Consider the following 26,823-nt stretch of genomic DNA (forward strand, 5'->3'; position numbering starts at 1 on the left):
ACATTGGTCAAACTGGACAGTCTCTACGTAAAAGAATAAATGGACACAAATCAGACGTCAAGAATTATAACATTCAAAAACAAGTCGGAGAACACTTCAATCTCTCCGGTCACTTGAATACAGACCTGAGAGTGGCTATCCTTCAACAAAGAAACTTCAAAACCAGACTCCAGCTAGAGACTGCTGAATTGGAATTAAATGCTTAGGCTTGAATAGAGACTGGGAATGGATGAGTCATTACACAAAGTAAAACTATTTCCCCATGTTATTTCTGCCCCCCACCCCACCCCCCACTGTTCCTCAGAAATTCTTGTTAACTGCTGGAAATTGCCCACCTTGCTTGTCACCATGAAAGGTTTTCATCCTTCCCCCTCCTTCCTGCTGGTGATGGCTCATCTTAAGTGATCACTCTCCTTCCAGTGTGTATGATAAAACCCATTGTTTCATGTTCTCTGTGTGTGTATATATATCTCCCCACTGTATTTTCTACTGAATGTATCCAATGAAGTGAGCTGTAGCTCACGAAAGCTTATGCTCAAATAAATTTGTTAGTCTCTAAGGTGCCACAAGTACTCCTTTTCTTTTTGCGAATACAGACTAACACGGCTGCTACTCTGAAACCTGTCATTAAATTCAGGGCAAACTTTAGCATTACCCATTGGTTCCCCTGATAAAACCATCTTCTCCTTCTTTCTTAGCATGTTGGTTCATACTAGTTGGGGCAAAAAGGAATTCTAACAAACTGTCTAAGGGATTAACTACCTTATTAATATTAGGTAGTTCCATATTGGTAAGGGACCAGATGCAGTCCATACACGCTTCATATATGGAACTGTTTGATAGCTCTGCCATTTCTGCCTACTACTACAGTAATGAACAGCATGGAAATGCATGTAATAAAAATATATTTCTATTTAAAAACAAAATTAAACTTCTAAGATAGACAGATCAGCAATATTCATTCTAAATTTGCATCAGTTTATGAGGCCCTTCTCTGACAAATACAGGGACCTTTTTCACGTAGACTCACATGGGTCTGAAAATGTAATAATGTAAGACAACTTTATGTCCCATCACTGCCATGGATGACTAGAAAGAAAGCACTGTTGTCAAACATCTCTTTATGTGAGTAGCTTCAATACTTAATTTAATACCATTTTCAAAGATTTTTATTAGGGCTGTCAAGCAATTAAATTTTTTTTGTGATTAATCATACTGTTAAACAATAATAGAATACCATTTATTTAAAAATTTGTGGATGTTTTCTACATTTTCAAATATAATTATTTCAATTACAACACACAATACAAAATGTACAGGCTCACATTATATTTATTTTTGATTACAAATATTTGCACTATAAAAACAAAAGAAACAGTATTTTTAATTCACCTACTACAAGTACTATCGTGTATCTCTTTATTGTGAAAGGTTTCAGAGTAGCAGCCGTGTTAGTCTGTATTCACAAAAAGAAAAGGAGTACTTGTGGTACCTTAGAGACTAACAAATTTATTTGAGCATAAGCTTTAATGAGCTACAGCTCACTTGTGAAAGTTGAACTTACAAATATAGAATTATATACAATCAAAACCTGCATTCAAAAATAAAACGATGTAAAACTTTAGAGCCTAAAAATCTTTGTTCAGCCAATCGCTCAGACAAAAAAGGTTGTTTACATTTGCAGAAGATAATGCTGCCTGCTTCTTGTTTACAATGTCACTTAAAAGTGAGAACAGGCATTAGCATCACAGTGTTGTAGCCAGCATCACAAAATAATTGCATGCCAGATGCACTAAAGATTCACATGTCCTTCGATGCTTCAACTACTAGTCCAGAGGACATGTGTCCAGGCTGATGATGGGTTCTGCTCGATAACAATAAAAGCAATAAAGCAATGCGGACCGACGCATGTTCATTTTCATCATCTGAGTCAAATGCCACCAGCAGAAGGTTGATTTTCCTTTTTTGGTGGTTTGGGTTCTGTAGTTTCCATATCAGAGTGTTGCTCTTTTAAGACTTCTGAAAGCATGGTCCATGCCTCATCCCTCTCAGATTTTGGAAGATATTTCAGACTCTTAAATTTTGGGTAGAGTGCTGTAGCTATGTTTAGAAATTTCACGTGGGTATCTTCTTTGCTTTTTTTCAAATTTTCAGTGAAAGTGTTCTTAAAATGAACAACATGTGCTAGGTCATCATTCGAAACTGCTATAACATGAAATATATGGCAGAACGCGGGTAAAACAGAGCAGAAGACATACAATTCTCCCCCAAGGAGTTCAGGGACAAATTTAATAAACTCATTATTTTTTTTAGACCGTCATCAGCGTAGAAGCATGTCCTGTGGATAATGGCCAAAGCATAAAGAGGCATACGAATCTTTAGCGCAGCTGGCCAGTAAATATCTTGGAATGCCAGTTACAACAGTGCTATGCAAATGCCTGTTCTCACTTTCAAGTGACAGTGTCATTAAGAAGTGGGCAGCATTATCTCCCATAAATGTAAAAAACTTGTTTCTCTTAGCGATTGGTTGAACAAGAAATAGGACTAAGTGGACTTGTAGGCTCTAAAGTTTTACATTGTTTTGTTTGAGTGCAGTTATGTAACAAAAAACCCTACATTTGTAAGTTGCACTTTCATGACAAAGAGATTGCACTACAATACTTTTATGAGGTGAATTGAAAAATACTATTGCTTTTGTTTATCATTTTTACAGCGTAAATATTTGTAATAAAAATAAAATAAAGTGAGCACTGTGCACTTTGTAATCTGTGTGGTAATTGAAATCAGTATTTGAAAGTGAAGAAAAACATCCAAAACATTTAATATATTTCAATTGGTATTCTATTGTTTAACAGTTCAATTCATCTTTTTAATTGTGATTAATTTTTTTTGAGTTAATCACGTGAGTTAACTTCGATTAATCCACAGCCCTAATTTTTATGTGTGCATCATCAGTACTCAGTATAATCCACTGACACCCATTATTAGTCAGCTTGGTTATGTTTGTTATGTTTTCCAAAGTAGCACAAAAATATTTTTCATTATCTTCTTCTTTTTGTAAAGCAGTGTCTTCTATTTTGTTGGTTTTAATTAAAACTCATATTTGGTTTATGAAACTCAAATGTTTTGAAAAATATTTCTGAAGTTTGCAAAACCTTGAACCACATAGAGATTCCTCATTCCTACGAGGCAGCATTATTGTTTGCAACAATGAGGCCAAGGATTGAAAAGGTTAGGAGTGAAAAACGTTGGTTGGGAATTGTGCAGAGGTTTGCATTGTCATTGCTATGTTGCAGCAGTTCTGTGAGTACTTTATTCTCGAAGGATGTCTACCTAGTAGCTTTCATAAGCACTGCATTCAGATAGTTATTTATTTATTTATTTATTTATTTGAAAGAGCTGTATCCTCCTCCCCCCCTTTTTCAAATTAATAGGAGTTTGTCTCATGTGACGACAACACAATTGGGCAGCAGACATTTTTCTGTGTACAGGAGGTTTCCAGTTTTGTATCCAGAAAATTCTTGTTGATGAGAAATTTAAACCCACACATTTAAAATCTAGAACCACAGGAGAACATCAAAAGTAGAAGTAATGCAACTTCTCTTCCAGAGCAGAAAAGTTCCATGTTTAATGTAGCAAATATGCCTCTTACATGCAGGGAACAGTGGTACCCATTATATGACATTTCCACAGATTTCCTCAAAAAGCTTATTTATATTTCTAGGTACAATGGAGTCAACACATAGGTCAGAAATGTGATCTATACACTGGTGTAAATATGAATTAACATCATTTAAATAAATGCAGTATTTTTGGATTTACAATGATATGAATGAAATTACAATCTGTCTCATAACTAGGAAGCAAAGTATTTCACTCAATATTTGCAGAAATTACCCTTAATGTTTTTAACATGTTTTCTAGTTTTCTGAACATTTTTTCTGAACTGAAGTTGCTGAAACTTCTTATTTTCAGACTCAGAATTGTTCCATATCACTTAATTATACTTTGTCTATCGTTTTTTCAAAACAAAATTTACCTTCCATCATTAGTTGTGTCAGAGAAGCACCCAGAGACCACAACCATAATCAAGGCCCCATTGTGCTAGACACCGTACATACTCACAGTAGGAGACAGTTCCTTCCCTCAAATAGCGTGAGAACTAAATAGACAAGACAGACAAAACCATAAAGAGGCACAGACTGTTGAAGTGCTTTGTCCAAGGTCACACAATACATGACTTATCCTGGACTGGAACCTGAGTCTTTGGCCATGCCTACACTAGAAACTTTGGTTGATGTCAGCATTAAGCCACTGCAGTTAGTATTCATACTTGTCTCCTTGCATCTGTGCTGTGCATACTCACCAAGAGTGCTTGTATTGACACAGAGTGCAGTGTATCATGGGTAGGTATCCCAGTGTGCAATCCACCACCGTCCAGCATACTGTATTTGGGAAAGTTTTGGCAATACATACTGGAGCCTAACTGAGTTGCGCAGGGATGACTGGGAGCAAGGGGTCAACCTCCAGTGTGCAACTGTCTCCATCCCATTATGTCACCTATATCCCATAATTTTCGCTCCTTTTTTTAAAATCCCATAAACCCACAAGGCTCTCCTCGCTATCTGCCATCTCTGACTGAAGCATGGAGCCTGCATTGCTCTGCACTATTGTCATAAGCATTGCAAGCCCAGGATGCACAATCCTCTAGTATTTGCAGAGCTGCAAGAATAACCAAATCATCAGGGAACATGATGGTTTCTCAGAGGACAGATTGCAAAATCTGAACAAATTCAAGGTTGTTGATAGCATTCATGGCGCAGCTGCACATGGTGGAGCACTGTATCTGGGCCTGAGAAAAGAGCACTGACTGGTGAGATTGCATTGCAATACAGGCTCAGGATGACAAACAGTGGCTGTAGAACTTTGGGATGCACAAGGTCACATTCCTGCATCTGTGTGCCGAGCTCTCCCCAGCCCTCCAGCATAGGAACACCAGAATGAGAGCTGTACTGCCAGTGGAGAAGCAAGTGGCAATCACACTGTGCAAATTTGCCGGATTGCTATCGGTCAGTGGGAAATCAGTTTGGAGTTGGAAAATCCACTGCGGTGGATGGGGCAGCATTACCATGCAAGTGCGCAGGGCTATTAATCGCCTCCTGCTATGCAGGACTGTGACTCTTAGCCATGTGCAGGACATAGTGGATCGATCTGCAGCAATGAGGTTCCTGAACTATGATGAAGCAATAGATGGCATGTATGTCTTTATTTTGGCACAACACCACCTTGCCACAGAGTACAGGAACAGAAAGGGCTACTTCTCTCTGGTTATGCAAGCATTGGTGGATCACCAGGGACAATTCACCAACATTAATGTGGGCTGGTCAGGGAAGGTGCATGACGCTCACATCTTTAAGAACACAGGACTGTTCAGAAAGCTACAGTCAGGGGCTCTTTTCCTGACGTGCGGATTACCATTGCCAATGTTTCATGGAAATGCCAGTAGTCATCCTGGAGGACTCAGCTTACCTCTTGCTCCCCTACCTTGTGCAACCATACACCAGCCACTATGACAGCCGCAATGAAACTACTGGCTCAGCCTGTGCAGCATGACAGTTGAATGTGCTTTTGAAAGGATGCTGGCTGTGTTTATTCCCAAGGTTGGATCTCAGTGAGAAAAATGCCCCAATGGGTATAGCTGCCTGCTATGTCCTGCATAATATCTGTGGGGCAAAGGGGGAAAATTTGCCACCAGGGTGGAGGTAGAACAGCTGTCTTCTGAGATTGAACAGCCAGACACAAAGACTATTAGAAAAGCTCAGTGCAGAGCTATATGGCTTATGGAGGTTTTGAAGAAGCACTTTAACAGTGAGCCACAGTAGTGCATTATGGTGTATTGAGCTCTACCTGGCCCTGCTATGTTGGGCTCTGTTAGAAATTGTATGTTTTTATGTACATGTATGCATATAACACTGTCAACACACCTATTCATTTTGCTTTGCTTGCTATGAATTTATGATTATGTGTGTGTTTGTCACTGATCCCGTGAGTTGTGTCACACTGCACAGTAACAAGCAAGTGGTTGCTTTCAGAACTCCTAGGCACTCTGCAGCATATCTTTTGTGTACTAATAAAGATGAAATTATGTTCCAAATAATAGAATTCTATTCAGTAACAAAATCAATGAAAAGAAAAATCTGTGCAATGTAAAAGAAAATACATTAAAACTTAATAAATTGATAGAACTTAATTTATCAAAGAACATTTGTGTCCATTTGAGTGACACATAGAGCTATCATAGTTCTTGCAGATCTGTGTATGTGAAGCTCTGGTTGTCCTTAATGTCCCATGGGGTCGAATGATAGGGATTGGGATGTGACCTCAGATGCCGGATGAAATGTTGAGGGAGGGTGTAACGAAGGAGGTGCTGCAAAGGAGTTCTCTATGACTACAAAAGGAGGCAAGGAGGGATTGTTGAATCTGTAGGTCCCCAGGAGTCTGCAGAATCTGTATTTGCTGCCAGAAAAGCCCCATTATGTCCTGGTGCATCTCCCTCTTCTTTTCCTGCTGGCACTCATGGGCCTTTCTCCTCTCTGCTCTTTCCTTTTCCAGTCTGTTTGCAATATTCACTCTCCAGGCCCTGTGTTCACACACTGATGCAACAGTGGATTGCAGGATTTCAATGAACATGTCATTCCAAGTCCTCTTCTTTCTCTTCGTTATCTGACATAGATGTTCCATGGATGTGGAGGGGGAGCCACTCAAGGCCACAACAGCAGCAGCTACAGATAAAAAAACAGAGGTACCATTGTCAGGAGAGTTACAACAGAAAGTGAAACTGAAAATCCTGAAATTACTTCTCTTGCTCCCATAAAGTTGTAAAAAGATGTGTTTATTGACACTTCTGCTTTGGAGTGCTTGTGCATGTTGTCACAGCACCAGCCATGGTGAGTGTGACCTGCCATGGATGGGGGAAATGAAGACAGATTTGCTTGGTAACATGAAACTATAAGTACTGGGCAATGACACTGAATGCTGGCACCATTTTCCATGGGTAATGGTGATGTGAGCTGATACCTTGCTCTTGAGGGTAACAAAGGCAGCAAAGACACAGTTGCTGCTGGCCTCCTGAAGCTACCCAGGTAGTCTGTGTACTACAATGGTGCCCACTGAAGTTATTGCTGACTGGTGTGGGAAAGTGCCCTGTCACTAAGGAAAAAATAAGGCTGCTATCCCTAGAAATCTTTGGGAGAGGATTTCAGTTTCATGGAAGTTTCATCAAGATCTCTCAGGAGGATTCAAGGAGCATCCCTGTGTACATAAACAAACTGCTCCGCATGGCCTAACAACAATTCTCTTGATTTGCCAGTATCCAGCATACTGCTTGCTCAGAAATGAACTATTCAGAGCTAGAATTCCCCCCTTCACCTTCAGATCTTCCTATTGGACATAAATTTGTAGAAATAAACCAGATGATAGGCTCATCAAAGCCTGATTTTGTTAACCTTCAGGGCATGGTGCAAAGTTTATCTGTTCACATTTTTGTCTGAGAGGTAGAGTATGATGTATTTTTGCTTTTATATCATTGTGGTGAAAGTCTTCATTATGCCAATGTTGTATTGCTTGCATGGAAGCATGCACATGGACTTGTAGTGGTTTTTTTGTAAAAGCTGAAAATATATATGGAAGATGTGTTAGTTACATTTTTACATTTCTTGGAATTCTCCAATTCTAGAAAAGACTTGGTGAAAAAGCCCACTGATCCTGGAAAGCCCTTCTTTAAGGAAACTACTGTTAGGAAATGAACTCTGGGATTAAAGAAACTGAATAATAATTTCTTAGAATAGTGTATTCAAATCTCAGGACATAGTCAACCAGCTAAATGTTGCTGAGTGCAAATATTTGGCTGCAAAATGTTAAGGATTGTACCCCCTAAACCAGGATTTGGGATTAATGGATTACAAATTACTTGGGGCCTGATTTTCAGAGGTGCTAACATCTAAAGCTTTGCTTGATTTGATTTATGATTGTTTAGAACTTTGATTTATGATTGTTCAGAAAAACTTTTTGCTCACTAGCATTCTCCGCTATAGAAAAGACTGCAGAGTCACTGCTATCCTATTTCTGATAACTTGATTGATGTTCTATGCAGTGAAGTGAGAGGATCTGTATTTTGTCTTGATATGAGAGAATAACAAGATGATAGAACCAGAGGACAAGTAATGCCTGAGGTTTGCTATTGTTTTTTCTGCTAGTGGCCATAGCATTGAGGAAGACAAAGACAAAGAGGATTTGCGAGGTAGTGCTGTCATAAAGGGAGAATGCTAGTGTTACCACTTAAGTGTGAAGGCAGAAATGTAAGGATGAAACAGAAAATAAAGGGGGGGGGGGGTACAGTACTAAGTGTGCCACCATTACTACAACTGTCCTTAACCAGAAAGGGTGATTATAAAATACTGGATGTTTGTGTAGTGGAGTAGATTCCTTCCAGGTCCAGGCTGCACAAGCTCTTCATTTTGCTGTTTGGGAGCATTCACTAAATGTGCTCTTACTCACTAAATTGGGGTGTCTGTTCTGTAACAGACCCCACAAAGAGGTGACTGTTATGTTAAGTAGGTTTCTATGCTAACTAACACCAAGTACATACATGGAATCGTGGCTTATATAAAACATAATGTCCCACTACTGCTGCTTCTTATCCCCTAAGAACACTGTGATATGGCATTGTTACTGATCCTTTGAAAAATGCCTACTACAAAGATGAGGGTAAAGGAATCATGATTAGGGCCTACCAAATTCACGATCTACTTTGGTCAATTTCACGGTCATAGGATTTTTAAAATAGTAAATTTAATGATTTCAGCTATTTAAATCTGAAATGTCACAGTGTTGTAATTGTAGTAGTCTTCCCCCAAAAAGGAGTTGTGGGGGGGTCACAAGATTATTGTAGGGGCAGTTGCGATATTGCTACCCTTACTTCTGCACTGCTGCAGGTGGGGGCGCTAAGTTCAGAACAGGGTAGCGAGAGAGCAGCGACAGATGGCCAGGAGCCCAGCTCTGAAGGCAGAGCCGCCACCAGCAGCAGCACAGAAGTAAGGATGGCATGGTAGGGTATTGCCACCCTTACTTCTGTGCTGCTGCCTTCAGAGCTGGGCCCTCAGTCAGCAGCCACCACACTCCAGCCACCCAGCTCGGAAGGCAGCAGCGCAAAAGCAAGGGAGGCATGGTATGGTACTGACACCCTTACTTCTGCACTGCTTCTGGCGGGGCTCTGCCTTCAGAGTTGGGCACCTGGCCAACAGCCGCCGCTCTTTTGCCACCCACTTCTGAACGCAGCACAGAAGTAAGGGTGGCAATACCACGACCTCCCTAAAGTAACCTTGCAACCCTCCTACAACTCCCATTTGGGTCAGGACCCCCAGTTCAAGTAACTCTGGTCTCCCCCATGAAATCTATATAGTATAGGGTAAAAGCACACAAAACACCAGATTTTACAGTGGGAGACAGATTTCACAGTCTGTGGTACTTTTTTCCTGGCTGTGAATTTGGTGGGACCCTAATCATGAAGTACCAACATCCCATCACCAGCAGGAACTCACTGAAGGGCTCTGGGAAGACAGACAAGAAAAGACATGAGGGCTCTACCCCAATCTCCAGCAAACCCACCAATATCTTTAGACACATTAGAAAGATGTTTGAGACCATTGAGGCTGTCTTCTAATTATGTAGTTGCTTTGATTCCCTAATGATATCAGTTTCATACACTCAGCTTTAGATTTTTGATGGGGGATGGGAGTGGGGCGGGGAGCAAGGAAGCAAGGATTGGAGAAAGAGTGTTCAGTATGAGAAACAGGAGTGGTTAGAGGTAGAGGGCAAGAAGAAGAAATAAAAAGGAAGAGAAAAGGGAAAATAAAAATACAATGACTGGGAAGAGATGGATTTTATATGTAGATATAGGTATAGAAAAACAAACGAGACATGTGCCAGGTGTCCCTCTGACAGCTTTGCTTATATAGGGTTTTGTATAATTTCCCCCACATTTGTCTGATCCTTGCTCTTTAGGATGTAAGCTCTGTGGTGTAGCATTTGCCTCTTGTGTGTCTGTGCTGCACCTAGCACATTGTGAGCACTACTGAAATAAAATAGGCAGTCTGGGTTATTTTGGAGCTTTTTCAAAAAAGGCAGAACTTTGTTGGGAAGGGGGAAAGAGAGGTTTGGGGTTTTGTTTTTTTTTTACTCCCAGTAGACCTTTTGTGTTCCATGTACCTTATAGTATATGATGCTGCTTGCAACTTCTCCTCTTCTTCTGATGCAAATGCAGTTTCAAAACTGCCGTTATTGCTATTGTGCTTGTCCCTTTGTCCCACAGAACCAGTTCCTGCTACAGTTTGGAGTTCTATTCAATGGTTAACCCTTCCACCCCTTACAGAAATTTCTGCTAAGGGGAAATCCCTCTATGTGATATTTATTATGTTAACATAAATGCATGTGATTAAACTTACTCTCACTAAAACATTTAATGACAGATTTCAGAGTAGCAGCCGTGTTAGTCTGTATTCGTAAAAAGAAAAGGAGTACTTGTGGCACCTTAGAGACTAACAAATTTATTTGAGCATAAGCTTTCGTGAGCTACAGCTCACTTCATCGGGTGCATTTGGTGGAAAATACAGAGGGGAGATTTATATACACACACAGAGAACATGAAACAATGGGTTTTATCATACACACTGGAAGGAGAGTGATCACTTAAGATGAGCCATCACCAGCAGGAGGGAGGGGGAAGGACGAAAACCTTTCATGGTGACAAGCAAGGTGGGCAATTTCCAGCAGTTAACAAGAATGTCTGAGGAAAAGTGGGAGGTGGGGTGTGGGGGGGAGAAATAACATGGGGAAACAGTTTTACTTTGTGTAATGACTCATCAATTCCCAGCCTCTATTCAAGCCTAAGTTAATTGTATCCAGTTTGCAAATTAATTCCAATTCAGCAGTCACAACATTCAAAAACCAGTCAGAGAACACTTCAATCTCTCCGGTCACTCGATCACAGACTTGAGGGTGGCTATCCTTCAACAAAAAAACTTCAAAAACAGACTGCAACGAGAGACTGCTGAATTGGAATTAATTTACATTAATGTAATGTATAAAACTGAGACAAAAAATTAAAAAGTGGCCTTTTTCTCCCTTCCCTCCTTTCTGCAGTGGAGAACATGGTTCTGGGAAAACTGAAGCCTGCAAACAAATAGTGAAGCACCTGACATGCAGATCCAGTTTCAGCAGGCGTACCTTTGATTCAAAGGTAAAACATGTAAGTAGCATTTTGAGCTGTTTCAGAACATAGCATCAATATGTATTTTGACCAAGGAAAGATATTTTTACTTAGAGGGAAATTGTGAATTCCAGAGGCATACTTACATAGGGCTTGATCCTGCCCTAGCTATTGAAATATTTTAGGTGCTTTGTGGATCTAAAGGTGGAGGAGGCCTGGAATTTCTTCAAGTCAAAGTTGCAAAAACTATCAGAAGTCTGCATCCCAAGAAATTCATAGGCAGGAGTTGTAGACCAAGATGGATGAGCAAGCATCTTAGAGACGTGATTAAGAAAAAGCAGAAAGCCTACAAGGAGAAGAAATGGGACCACTAAACGCTGAGGATGGAGTGGAGGTTAAGGATAGTCTAGGCATGGCCCAATATCTAAACAAATACTTTGCCTCAGTTTTTAATGAGGCTAATGAGGAGCTTTGGGATAATGGTAGGACAACAAATGGGAAGGAGGATATGGAGGTAAATATTACCACATCCGAAGTAGAAGCCAAACTTGAACAGCTTAATGGGACTAAATCAGGGGGCCCAGATAATCTTCATCCAAGAATTTTAAAGGAACTGGCACATGAAATTGCAAGCCGATTAGCAAAAATGTTTAATGAATCTGTAAACTCAGGGTTTGTACCGTATGACTGGAGAATTGCTAACATAGTTCCTATTTTTAAGAAAGGGAAAAAAAGTGGTCCAGGGAACTACAGACCTGTTAGTTTAACATCTGTAGTATGCAAGGTCTTGGAAAAAATTTTGAAGGAGAAAGTAGTTAAGGACATTGAGGTCAATGGTAATTGGGACAAAATACAACATGGTTTTACAAAAGGTAGATCATGTCAAACCAACCTGATGTCCTTTTTTGAGAACGTAACAGATTTTTTAGACAAAGGAAATGCAGTGGATTTAATTTACCTCAATTTCAGTAAGGTATTTGATATGGTTTCACATGGGGAATTATTAGCTAAACTGGAAAAGATGGGGCTCAATATGGAAATTGAAAAGTGGATAAGGAACTGGTTAAAGGGGAGACTACAATGGGTCACACTGAAAGATGAACTGTCAGGCTGGAAGGAGGTTACTGGTGGAGTTCCTCAGGGATCGGTTTTGGGACCAATCTTATTTAATCTTTTTATTACTGACCTTGGCACAAAAAGCGGGAATGTGCTAATAAAGTTTGCGGATGACACAAAGCTGGGAGTATTGCCAATACAAAAAAGGACAGGGATATCATACAGGAAGATCTGGATGACCTTGTAAACTGAAGTAATAGTAATAGGATGAAATTTAATAGTGCAAGGTCATGCATTTAGGGATTAATAACAAGAATTTTTGTTATAAACTGGGGATGCATCACTTGGAAGTAACAGAGGAGGAGAGGGACCTCAGAGTATTGGTTGATCACAGGATGACTATGAGCTGCCAATGTGATATGGACATGAAAAAAAGCTAATGCGGTCTTGGTATGCATCAAGTGAGGTATTTCCAGTAGAGATAAGGTGTTAGTACCATTATACAAGGCACTGGTGAGACCTCACCTGGAATACTGTGTGCAGTTCTGGTCTCCCATATTTAAGAAGGATGAATTCAAACTGGAACAGGTACAGAAAAGGGTCTACTAGGATGATCCGTGGAATGGAAAACCTGTCTTATGAAAGGAGACTCAAAGAGCTTGGCTTGTTTAGCCTAACCAAAAGAAGGCTGAGAGGAGATATGATTGCTCTCTATAAATATATTAGAGGGATAAATACCACGGAGGGAGAAGAATTATTTGAGCTCAGTACCAATGTGGACACAAGAACAAATGGCTATAAACTTGCCATCAGGAATTTTAGACCTGAAATTAGCCAAAGGTTTCTAACCATCAGAGGAGTGAAGTTCTGGAATAGCCTTCCAAAGGAAGCAGTGGGGGCAAAAGACATATCTGGCTCCAAGACTAAGCTTGATAAATTTATGGAAGGGATGATATGATGGATAGCCTAATTTTGGCAATTAATTGATCTTCAACTATCAGTGGTAGATATGCCCAATGGCCTGTGATGGGAGGTTAGATGGTTTGGGATCTGAGTTATTACAGAGAATTCTTTCCTGGGTGTCTGGCTGGTGAGTCTTGCCCACATGTGGAAGCCAGCTTTGCTAATATGGTTTTTGGTCATTTTGATTTTCATCCTTGCTTCTACATATAGGAAATGTCTATAGTACAGTGATCTCCCTTAAAAACATTCCTATTGCCTTTGATAACTAAATAAGGTTACATCTGTGTCTGTGGTGTTCCTTATATGCAGTATTGCTGTAGCATTGTTGGTCCCAGTACATTAGAGAGAGAATGTGAGTGAGGTAGTATCTTTTATTGGACCAACCTCTGTCGGTGAGAGAGACAAGCTTTCAAGCTTCCTGACCCACATTCTCCCTCCTGGTATTGCTTCTGGCAATTATAAAAAATACTGCGGTATCTGAAGTAATCTTATAGGAGACAAAATTGGAAGGTTTTAAGGGAAATCACTGTGTCTTGGTGATACATACAGTACTATCATTACTATTCTCTAACAAAAACAACAAGGAGTCTGGTGGCACCTTACAGACTAACAGATATATTTGAGCATAAGCTTTCATGGGTAAAAACCTCACTGAAGTTTGAAGTGCAACTGACACAAATAGACAACCCCTCCATCAGTGATTATTTGGAAACTGAAGTGAAGTTTTTACCCACAAAAGCTTATGCTCAAATAAATCTGTTAGTCTTTAAGGTGCCACCGGACTCCTTGTTGTTTTTGTGGATACAGACTAACATGGTTACCCCCTGATACTATTCTCTAACAGTCACTTGCAAAAGAACTATTAACATTTTTATTTACGTGCTATGTCAAAACCCTTTTAAGCCAGATTACTATAATGTAGATCTAATTTTATTCCTCTAGTATGACTTGTTCGTTACATTTTAAAAGTGATATTATTTTTAGCTATAAATTTAGCAAAATGATTTCTATATGTTCTTAGCCATGTTTTGACATTACACCAAAAAGAATTGCAAAAGCCTACCTGAGGGCAGAGTTATCATCCCTTTATCTGGAAACTGTAACATAAATTTATAAATAGATATATGATGTACAAATTCTACTTAATTTCATATCTGATTTCCATAACTGGATCAAATTTGGTCAGGAAAGCATGGGAATTGGCCACTTCTATCCAACAGCAAAATCTATTTCTGTGACAGTAAATACTAAATCCAAAGTTTTCATTCAACTGGGCAGCACAACTCACCTATCATACTGTTACAGCAGGAACAAGAGGGTTAAAGTTCAGATGGACACTCCAGTCTAAACCACTCTTTTTTGGACTTTTATAACTGTTTCCAAAATGACCTTTTGGGCTAAATGACTCATGCTTAGACTCAGCTCCGCTGCCTACTATATTGACCAATATTGTCTCATTGTTTACGTATACTCCCCCCATTTGTCTGTCTGTATCCATCTGTTGACTCTTCTCTTGGTGTAAACTATTTGCACCAGGGACTGTTCTGTGTTTTTACTGTGCCTAGCACAATGGGATTCTGGACCTATGCGCTATGGGAATACAAATAAGAACAGTCATAGTAATAATATTTGAAATGTTTTAATCTGCAATCCATGCAGTCATTTCTGATTTCTGAATGTTCTGCTTTTAAAAAACTTGTCAGTCTCTCCCTCGCTCACCACCACCACTTAAACTGAGCTCAAACTGTCGTTGTTTTGGAACTCAAACTTGTCATATGCATAATCTTCAATAAAAAATGAGATCTTTGCTAATTTTTAGAGGGGTTTTGCAATAGTATTTGAAACTGACACACAGGTTATTCAAAATACACTATTTTCTTTCTGAAATATTCATGCTGCATTCTAGATAGAGAAACAGTGGCCAAGTACAACTGACACAAATAGACAACCCCTCCATCAGTGATTATTTGCAAACTAGAAGCAACAGATGTGCAGATACATATCCTGTACATTCATATGCCGATGAGTTAGGAGTCCTACTGATGTCTGGTTATTGGAAAACACAGCTGCATTCATATTTCAATAGTTGTGTATTGAAATCTGATTACATTGAAATAAGCACAACTGAATTTACTTCAGGCATTATACATTCAAACAAAGCCACAGTCTGGAAATTCAAATATTAAAGTTCTCGGAGCAGTGTTTACTTTATTGCATTGCACTGTTATCACACAGAGAGGTCTGAATCACTGGCAATACTTTTTAAAATACATGCTTTAAAATAGATGATCAATGAAACTGTGTTAATGTTAGAGTGGGAACTGTAACTTTTCAGTTTTGTGCATTTAAATTCTCCTGTTTGATGTTGTACTAGCATAGTTATATACAAGTAACAAAGCCTTGGTTCATTATGTTAAACACAATGGGTCAAATCTAAAGCTGGTGTACATCAGAATAACTCCTCTGACTTCAGCGGACCTACACTGATTTGCTCCACCTGAGGGCCTGACCCATAAATCCTCCTCCTGTATTTTAACTCAGTTATGATTTCAAAATCAAGATCAGATCTTTTATGGCGTTTCCTTTCCTAAAGTTCAGATTAAATAAATAAGAAGAACTGGAGGACTCAGAGAATAAGTAACTGGGAAAATGACCAGTATGGTCCAGTGACTACAGAACAGGAATAGGACTCAGGAAACTTGGGTTCTGCTCCTTACTCTGACACTGACTTGGTCTCTGTCATTGGGCCAACTTCTATCAACAATCATTCAGGTGCAATTCAGATCAGTTAAGATGCTTTCCATAAAAAGTAAATGAGTACATACGGTAATAGAAGGGCAAATTTGGTTTTCACTTTAATTTACTTTTTAGGAAGTACTGGTAAGCATGATGAGCTAAATTCATATGTGCAGTAGCTATGCATAACTCTATTAAAGTCAGTAGAGTTGTATGTCTTTACACAAGTGCGGAATTAGTCTCACTTGGCCAGATTCATCCTTGATGTAATTCTGCTGAAGTTACAGAACTAAATTAGCCAATTTTCTGCTGCCATCTACTGGACAAATAGCTAATTAAATTTCTAATATTTCAAGGCTACATTTTAGTCACTGGTAGTTTTAGTAAAAGACATGGACAGGTCATGGGCAGTAAACAAAAATTGATGGCCCGTGACCTGTCCGTGACTTGTACTATATACCCCTGACTACTGGCACTGGGGTGGGGTGGGGGTGAGCAGCAGCACACGATGCAGGACACCTGCTGCTGCTGGGGGGAGGGGTTGTCGGGCTGGCAGGCTCCCCTACCTGGCTCCGCATAGCTCCCCGGAAGCGGCAACGTGTCCCTTGGCTCCTAGACGGAGGCTCATCCAGTGGAGCTCTGCGCGGTGCCCCCACCCTGAGCACTGGCTCTGTAGCTCCCATTGGCCAGGAACCGCACCAATGGGAGCTGCAGGGGCAGTGCCTGCGAGTGGCGGTAATGCACAGAGCCCCACTGGCCACGCCTCCGCTTAGGACAGAGCCGAGGACGTCGCCGCTTCCCCAAGGTAAGCAGTGTCTGGAGTCCTCACCCTCTCCCATACCCAAACTCCTGCTGCTGATGGTGGGGGGCACGGTGGCCTGAGACTGCCCTTGTAGCAGCTGGTGCGGCTGGCCCAGGGGCTGCCCGAGCTGCTCAGGAGGCCCACAGGCCTGCTGTACTGGCTGCTGCAGAAGTCACGCTGGTCACGGAAAGTCATGGAATCCATGACTTCCATGACAGACTCACAACCTTAGGCATGATTTTCTCCAGCCTTGCACTTTTGTGTAGTAAAATAGTAGTAGTGCATAATATCCAAGTTTTCCAAGGTGCAAATGACAATGCAAGGTACAAATTAGTTCTGAGTCAGGCTCTCCCTCTAGTTAAAAAAAACATACTAAAAGGATGGTTTAGATAATACTTAATCCTGCCATGAGTATAGGGGACTGGACTAGATGGCCTTTCGAGGTCCCTTCCAGTCCTATGATTCTATGTAACTATATGATATATAGTTACTTAACTTCACAGGGAGTCACATAAATCCCTGCTCAACCAAATGAGAAAATACACTTTTATTGTAAGACTTTTTAACCAAATATATTTTAAAAATGGCATCTGTATGTTATATATGTACCAATCATTTGTTTGTGTGAGAGAAAAGTGAAACTTATTTTCACTCTGCAAAATATGTTTAAAAAAATAATTTGCCCAGTAAGTTGGATCCTGGAAATGCATTTATAGAGAGCTGCCAAAAAAAAAAAAAATACTGAGCTGGATTCATCTCTGTCTTACACTGGTGTAAATCAGGAATAACTCTATTTGAAGTCAATAAGCCAGATCCTCTCCCTCACTCCAGCCCCTTTGTGATAGGGCACAGGGGCCATAAAGCTGCTAGGTTTTCCCATCTGTGGAGGTCCCCAACTGGCACATGGCCAGCATAGCCAGTTTCTGTGGTACCCCTATTGCAGCCCCCAAGCAATCATGTCAGGGATGGGAGGGAACATAGCCGGAATGTTACTGCATGGGGAGCCATAGCCTATTGGTTCTTTAGATCATCTCTGAGGCTGCTCTAAAGCATGTCAGGGCCAAAACTGGCATGCAGCTAAACTGAGGATCAGGAAGCCACAACCAGCAGATACTGGTACATCAGAGAACCTGACCCAATGGAGTTGTGTTAGTGTAAAACTAGGGTAAGTGACTTTTTATTTCTAGGATGTGGCTCTACCTCCTGATCTCTACCACTGTCTGTCAACAAAGGTTTTTTGCAGTGTTGTTGTAGCCTTGCTGGTGCCAGGATATTAGAGAGAGACAAGGTGGGTGAGGTAATATCTTTTATTGGACCACCTTCAGTTGCTGAGAGAGACAAGCTTTCGAGGTTACACAGAGCTCTTCTTCAGGTCTGGGAAAGATACTCAGAGTGTCACAGCTAAACACAAGGTGGAACGGATTCTTAAGCATAAGGAGTTAACATATGTTGCAAGAGACCATTCAGGGTGAAGTGGGCAGTTAATATCGCTGCAGTCCTAGGACAAAGGAGTATTAGAGGGTTACAAATTGTTATAATTAGCCGTAATCTGGTGTCTTTACTGAGTCCATGATTTTTACTGTCTAACAAAGTTGTTATTTTAAGCTCCCAGGCTCACCTTTTGAAGGTATTGTGCAGGTTTCCTTTGAGCTTGTCTCTTTCACCAACAAAAGTTGGTCCAATAAAAGCTATCACTTCACCCAACTTGTCTCTCTTACAAAGGCTTTGGCCTTGAGCCCTCCTTATTTCCCTATGAATCTCGCCAAAGAGTTTCAGAAATAAAAGCGCTGTATAGGCACACAAATAACTGGCCTGATTTCAAGTACTATTCACCCAACGGTTGCCACTGAAACACATTGAAACTCTTTCCTGTTTACTTCCTGTCATATTGTCACTTCACTACCTTTATATTTTATTGCAGGTAAACTGTATCTTGGAGGCTTTTGGACATGCTAAAACAACCTTGAATGATTTTTCCAGCTGTTTTATAAAATATTTTGAGCTGCAGTTCTGTGAGAAGAAAAAAGTATTAACTGGAGGTAAGTATTATTTATATTATGGTTGCATCTAGAGGACTTCCGCATTATGCTAGGCATACAGAAAATGATGGTCCCTGACCCAAAATGTTAATTGTCCAAAAGACCAGATGTAATAGGCAGATGAGACAAGTGGAATTGTATTAGGAGCCAAAGGAGACAAAATTATAAAAATAGTAGCATTTGTGTAATTATTAGCCAATCAGTAGCGGGAATCATAAGTACAGAATTAAAAAGAAGCTATCTGTTCTATTTAACCACTAGAGGGCAGATAAACATAAGGAAAATTTGTGGAATACCTCCTATATTTCGAAGGAAACTATATTTATATATATGTTTATGGTTTAAAAAAATAAGATGATCTATTTACTTTTCTAATGAAATTAAAAATAAGTAAAGGGTCATTAACGTAGATTACAAGCATTGGTAATTAGGGTTATAGTATATACTTTAATATCTCCTAAACCAATGGTTCTCAATCTTTTGCACGGGTGACCCCTTTCACATAGCAAACCTCTGAGTGCAACCCCCCTTATAAATTTAAAAACACATTTTTATATATTTAACACCATTATAAATGTTGGATGAAAAGCGGGGTTTGGGGTGGCGGCTGACAGAGGCACAATTCCCTGAATAGCTTCTGGAGTGGCACAGCCATGTGGCAAAAGCTACAGTCTAGCTTCTGGGTAAATTAGAGTGAATTGTCCTCATGTTTCCAAAATAATCCATTTTTGTAATATTCCAAATTGGTCTGTGCTTTCAGAGACGTCCCCTAAGTACATTCTCTGGGTATATTTCAGTTCACAGAACTAAGGAGAAAAAAATCTCATTTGATTTTCTTCTGGAGAGCTCACTGCACCTTTAGTAAAATTAGATGGTTTATTCTTTTTCCTTCATGATAAAAATATCATGATGTGTGTAACCAAAAGGATTTTTTCCAGTAGGAATATGATACTTATGAATAAAATTTAAAACTAAGACGAGTAAAGCAAGGTTTTTCATTTATAAATCACTGCAGGATGATTTGAAGAAAGAAGGTGATTTAAACATCAACGTGGACTAAAACCACATTTTGACTTGAGGGTGTAAGATTAAAGCTAAAGGTTGTAGAACCCAGGTTTTAAAAATCCTATATTTCATATATCTTTAATTGAAGTCAATAGAGCTACTCCATGTATAACTAACACACAGACACACACACACACAGAAACACACACACCTAGATTAAAATAACATTATTAAGGTTGCAAAGTCAAGCAGTCAGAAGTTAGGAAATGCCAGATTAAGGTTCTGCATTATGCATTATACAATACAGCCTTTAATTACATGATCTGACATCAAATATACCAGGCCTTTGTGGCCCCCTGCTCGAGGCCCCAGCACTCTGCTGCACCCCACGCCAGGAAATAGTTCTCTGAGAGGAAAAGAGCAGCTGGTATTAAATCTACACCCTTGCCTAGAGTGGCATCCCGGGAGCAGCCATTTTGGGAGCCATTGAGATCTGGTCCTCCAGCAGCTAGAAGGTCTAGCGACCAGCACCAGCCAGTCTAGGCCCCGCAGCCCAAAATAAAAGGAGCTGCCTGCTGCTAGCAAGACAGTTCCAGGCTGGAACCTGTGGAGTGAGGAAGACTGCTTCTTAAGTGTTGTGGTGAATGCACACCTCGTCCCCGTTTTGGGAGTGGATCAGGGTTGTGAGGGCACCATGGTACTCAAGATAGTGTGTTCCAATGGCCAGAGTCCATGTGGCTGCCACCAAAGGAAAGTGGCGGCTGTAGTAGGGGAACACTGGCCCACCCGAATCCACTGGGTCCCAGCTCAGGGCCCTGTCAGTGGCAAGTCCACCCAGTCAGCAGGGATTCTACTGCAACACACTGACTTTACATGCGTGGGAGATACCACTCACTCCGCCTCCCTGGGCCCCTTCCTACTGTGTTTCTTGAAGCTGTAGTCCATATGATGTTGGGGTCTCCGGGTTCCCTGGCATGGGTAGCTCTCTGGAACTCTGACTCCCACCAATCAACTTTAGGTAGCAGGTCTCCGGTCGAGTCCTCAGGATCTCTGGTTCCTGCAGTCAGGGGCTGTAGCGGCTCTTAGCCTGGAGCCTCCACCAACCATGCTTCCTCCTCAGTGGTCAGCCCAGACTGAGCTGAACGGCTCTCCTTTCTACTAGCACAACAATTGGAGAATGCCCAACATGTTATGAGGAGTGGGATTTCCTCCACCCATAGTGTGGGATTAACCCTTTCTCGTCTAGTGCAGGGTATGCACATCCCATCACACTAGGCCACAGCCAAATCGAAGGGTTTGTTTGTGGACACAACTGAGCTTAGGGACCCTGCTGACTTGACTGTGGAAAAAGAATTAAGCCCAGAAGGGTAAAAAAAATTTTTAGTTATAGTTGATTGTGAAGAGCAAGGAACTTTTTCTATTTGAATATATTGTACCTGAGAAAGGGTTTGGACTGTGTGACCTGGCTAGAAGGCCAAAGCAGACAAGACCTGCATAGGCTAACTGAAAGCCTGCAAGGGGCACCTGGAGCTGAAGAAGATGGCAGCACTGCTGTAGACACCGGGGGCAGGGGACACTCAAAGAAATGAGAGCAACCCACCACATGATCATGCTGTGCTGTTTTTGTCCACAGGACAAATAATGGAGATGCTCACTGATAAGCAGCTACAGTAACTCCTCACTTAAAGTCATCCTGGTTAATGTTGTTTCGTTGTTATGTTGCTGATCAATTAGGGAAGTTGCGCAATGCTCCCTTATAACATTGTTTGGCAGCTGCCTGCTTTGTCCACAGCTTGCAGGAAGAGCAGCCCCTCCTCGTGGGGATTAGAACCGAACGGGGGGAGGGATCGGCAGCTTTCCCCCACCCCCATCAGCTACCCTAAATTCCCTGTAAGGTACGTGGCTGGGCAGCTGCCCATCAGCAGTTCAGGTGGCCCTCCCCCCACTGCCGTGCTGCTCCTGCCCTCTGCCTTCGAGCTGGTCTCTGGAGCTTCCTGCTTGCTGGGGGAGGGCAGGAGAGGGGTGCTCGATGTCAGGATATCCTTCTGCCTCTGCCCCGCACTCTGTACCCTCTCTCCACAAAGCGAAGGAGCGGGACAGGGCTTCAGGACAGAACTGAGGGAGCTTGCTGGAAGCTGTTGCTTCCTGTGTGAACTGGTTGATCTGCTTAAAAGGGCAACATACTTGTAGTGGCATCACTGTATTTAAAGGGGCAATGCACATCTCTCACTCATGCATGCACCCCCCAGCACTTTAGAAAGTCAGCACCTGTGCAGCCGTCCATATGCTGTCAGGAGGAGGGAGCAGTATGCTCCAGCTGGATATCATGGGCTCATCATCATGATCAGTTTTTGCAACTACCACCCTGCATCTATTGTATTTCTTCCCTCCTGCCTCAGTCCATGCTGCCTTGTAGAGTGTGAGGCTACGTTAACAACAGCATATTAACCCTTAAGGGCTCAGGCGAGTGCTAGCTCATCATTTAGCAGCAAGGCATTCCCTGGGAAATATTCCACCTTCTGACTCCACCACCTCAACCAAGCTTCATAATCATCATTGTTCAATGTGTGGCCTCATGCCTTAAATGTACTGCACACTATTCAAACCCTGCTCTGAAGACAGAATTATTATTTGTTCATGGACTTTCCTATAGCACTCATCGTTACAGTATCTGCGTGCTTCACAAACATTAACAAATTTATTTTCACAACAACCCTATGAGATGAGGTGGTATTATTATCTCCATTTTGCAGATGCAGAATAGACCCACTGAGGCATTAAGGTCAAAAGTTTCTACTAATTTTGAGTACTCAGTTTGAGATGCCTGGGGTCTGTTTTTTGTTTTCTCAGAATACACATTCTTAACTGACTGATCTGGGGCCACACATTGAACCAGCTTTCTCCACCATGAATTACATGCAGCTAAACTTCCAGGCTCTGATTCAGGATTGTTACTTCAATTTTATATCACTTTGTTGATTTCAGTGGTTGGAATAATATGGTGGTGAATCAGGTCCATTAACATATACTAACATGTAATTTACACCTGGTTACACATCACCTCTGAATTTGGCCCAGTGACTCTTACTGAGTCTGAGGGAGTTTAAGATGTCATCATTTACATGCTAAGATTCCAGAAGACAAGGAATGGAGCAGGAAAAGTGGCTAACACGTTGTTAGTAGCTGTAAGTTGAAATAGGCCATCTTACTGCAGTTTTTTCAGTGAAGTTACACCTGATTTATACCACCGTCAGAAGAGGATCAGGCCCATTGTATTGACTTGTAGATTAAAACCCACTCAGTGATTTTGGTATCTCTATGGAAGAGCATTTGCAGCAATATTTACCGTCTCTTGCACTGTTTAAACATGAATGAACAGTGTAAATATCAAAAGCACCAGATGCTCTTGAGATGTGATTTTATAACTGACATTTATGCAAACAGGGACAAATGCAGCTGGTTTGTAAACAAAACTTAAAAAATTAGGTCACGACCGGCAAGATTTTAGGTTGTTTAGAAACCTTAATGAAAGATGTTTTGTTACGAGGTCTGACTCACGTCAAATTATCATAGAAGATGCACACTGAGGTGTAACAAGAACTGAGAATGCTTGACAAAATTACAGCCAATAATTCAGTGTGAAGGAAGTGAGTAAGAGCCTCCAAAGTAATACAGTGATTTGTTATCACAAGTGATTCAACATATGAGAAAGGACCTAAATTTTACATCAAACAATAACATCTCGTATCCATTTTGGCGACTTAGTACAGTTGTGCTTTATACAATAGAAACAGGACTAATTTGCTCATTTCCATGCCCCAAATATTCTGAGAAACAAATGTTAAGGCTGCTTCATGTTCCTTCCCTGAATGTGAATATAATAAGTATATACATTAGAAATAAGGCTGTCAAACTATTAAAAAATTAATTGTGATTAATCATGAGATTAAAAAAATGTGATTTATCGCAGTTTTAATCACACTGTTAAACAATAGAATACCTTTTATTTAAATATTTGGGATGTTTTCTACATTTTCAAATATATTTATTTCTATTGCAATATAGAATACCAAGCGTACAGTGTTCACTTTATATTATTATTTTATTACAAATATTTGCACTGTAAAAAAGATAAGATAATATTTTTTCAATTCACCTCATGCAAGTACATGTAGTGCAATCTCTTAATAGTGAAAGTGCAACTTTAAAATTTTGAATGTTTTTACATAAATGCACTCAAAAATAACACAATGTAAAACTTTAGAGCCAACAAGTCCCATCAGTCTTACTTCTTGTTCAGCCAATCGCTTGGATAAACAAGTTTGTTTACATTTAAGGGAGGTAATGTTGCCTTCTGCTTATTTACAATGTCACCTGAACGTGAGAACAGGTGTTCGCATGGCACTGTTATAACTGGTGTTGCAAGGTATTTACGTGCCAGATATGCTAAACATTTGTATGCCCCTTCAGCTTCGACCACTATTCCACAGGACATGCTTCCGTGTGGATGATGCTCGTTAAAAAAACTGTGCCTTAATTAAATTTGTGACTGAACTCCTTGGGGGAGAATTGTATGTGTGCTGCTCTGTGGTTTTATCCACATTCTGCCACATATTTTGTGTTATGGCAGTCTTGGATGACGACCTAGCACATGCTGTTCAATTTAGAACATTTTCACTGCAGATTTGACAAAACACAAAGAAGCTACCTGTGACAGGTTCCCTCCCCCTTCGGGGTGCCACCTAGGACTGGGGTATTACTGAGCCTCCTTGACCCACAAGCCTAGGCTCCCTGTCACCCTGTAATGCTGTGACAAGCTGCAGACACACTCCCAGTCTCACACTTTCACCAGCACACAGTTAGGGGACACATCCAGCTGCAGAAACTCACAGACACTGACATCAGCTAAGGAATTACCCAATACTGGAGTGCATACCCATCTCTAGAGAGTAAACCCAAAATTGTGTTGTCTTGCACTGCACAGAGAACTGTACAGAGTATGCTCATGAAATGTGCCCTCTCCCTCAATGTGGAGAGGGATATATACAGCTTTCTGTCCCAAGTTATGATTTTTACATGCACTGGTTTTAGACAAAACAAAACAAGTTTATTAACTACAAAGATAGATTTTAAGTTATTATAAGGGATAGCAAAGAAATCAAAGCAGAATACCTAGCAAATAAAACAAAAACTCAATCTAAGCTTAATATTCTAATTAAATTGGATATGAATAGCAAATTCTCACCCTAAATGTTGTTCTAGGCAGTTTGCAGAGAGTCTTGAAGGCAAGCTGCACTTGTTTGCGGCTTAAATCTCTAGATATTCCATTCAGAGGCTAGACAACCCTCTAGCTTGGGTTCAGCCCTTCCCCCTAGTTCAGTCCGTTTGTTTCTCAGGTGTTTCCAGGAGTCCTCTTTCTTGGGCAGGGAGTCAATGAAGAACGAACCATAATAGTTTCACTCCCCTTCCTTAAATAGTTTTTGCATATGGCGGGAATCCTTTGTCTCGCAGGTTGATTCCCCATCCCAAGTCAGTGGAAAAACACTAGTAGTATCATGGAGTCTAGTAGCAGGTGACTTGGTCACATGTCCCTGCAGTCATAACTCAGAGGCTGTTTGAGGCAGGTGGGTGATTAGCATCTTCTGAAACCTATGGTTCTCCCAAATCGCTCTTCCAAGCGAGCCATCTAGACTGATTGTATTCTGTCTAGTGGGCGTTCCCCAAGTGTAAACACATTTGTAATAGATGTATAGACAATATTCCTAACTTCAGATACAAAAATGATTTATGCATACAAGTAGGGTAATCATATTCAGTAAATCATAACCTTTCCAATGATGTCTCACATGCCTTATCTTGCACAAAATACATCATAATTTGGCCATACTCATAATAATATTACTATGAAGAATATGGGGCATAATGCCACAGTACCAATGTTAGATTTCTAAAGATAACTACAGCACTCAACCCAAGGTTTAAGAATCTGCAGTGCCTTCCAAAATCTGAGAGGGATGAAGTGTGGAACATGCTGTCAGCAGTCTTAAAAGAGCAGCATACTGATGCGCTCTGAAGTTTTACATTGTTTTGTTTTTGAGTGCAGTATGGAACCAAGAAAAATCTACATTTGTAAGTTGCACTTGCACGATAAAGAGATTGTATGAGGTAAATTGAAAAATACTATTTATTTTATCTTTTTACAGTGCAAATATTTATAATAAAAATAATCATATAAAATGATCAATGTATACTTTGTATTCTGCATTGTAATTGAAATCAATATATTTTAAAATGTAGAAAAACCTCCAAACATATTTATAATAAATTTCAGTTGGTATTCTATTATTGTTTAACAGTGTGATTAAAACTGCGATTAATCCCAATTAATTTTTTTAATAGAGTTAATTTGTTTTGAGTTAATCGCTTGAGTTAACTGCGATTAACTGACAGCCCTAATTAGAAAGGACATTTTTCACCCTAAAAATGTGCCTTAGTGCACAGCTGAAAAATGGAGACTGATAGTCCTCATAAGTCAGAGTCTTAAAAAATAACAAAATCCTGTTGTTGGTTTAAAGATACAGGATTCCTATTTCTTCTCTTCTCTTCTCTATAGGGTCTTATACCTCCTTCATCATAATAGTATCTGAGGGCCTTCCTGTAGTACATTAAGTAATATGACTAACATCTGCCACAAATGGTTATTCTTTCTTTCATCTTCCCCCCAAGGTAGGAATGGTGTATGCAGTTGAGTGCTTGTATTTGCTAGGGTTATTTATCTTTTTTTATATACATATTGCTATGAATTTATATTAGAGAAGGCAGGCCAAAGAAACACACCGTGGTTTTGGAGCAGAAAGTGGTGAGCTTTCTGATGGTTCTTAGTTTCTGAGGAAATTCAAGGACCATCACAAATCTCACCATCTTCTGATTGAAAATCAAGGTGTATTTCTTTGACC

The 26,823-nt window shown here is 40.4% G+C and overlaps 1 protein-coding gene across 5 annotated transcripts in view; it reads left to right on the forward strand.

Moving 5' to 3' along the window:
* Window positions 1-26,823, forward strand: part of MYO16 (myosin XVI) — a 627,399-nt gene that overhangs the window by 354,347 nt on the left and 246,229 nt on the right. For 4 of the 5 annotated variants that reach the window (XM_038387064.2, XM_038387062.2, XM_043509217.1 and 1 more), the window contains exons 14-15: window positions 11,200-11,305; window positions 18,745-18,862. In XM_038387064.2, the coding sequence (XP_038242992.1) occupies window positions 11,200-11,305; window positions 18,745-18,862 (224 nt within the window). The remainder of the gene's footprint in view (window positions 1-11,199; window positions 11,306-18,744; window positions 18,863-26,823) is intronic. The other variant, XM_038387063.2, reaches the window with a different exon arrangement.

The sequence above is a fragment of the Dermochelys coriacea genome, chromosome 1, assembly GCF_009764565.3.
Source record: "Dermochelys coriacea isolate rDerCor1 chromosome 1, rDerCor1.pri.v4, whole genome shotgun sequence".
NCBI lineage: Eukaryota > Metazoa > Chordata > Testudines > Dermochelyidae > Dermochelys > Dermochelys coriacea.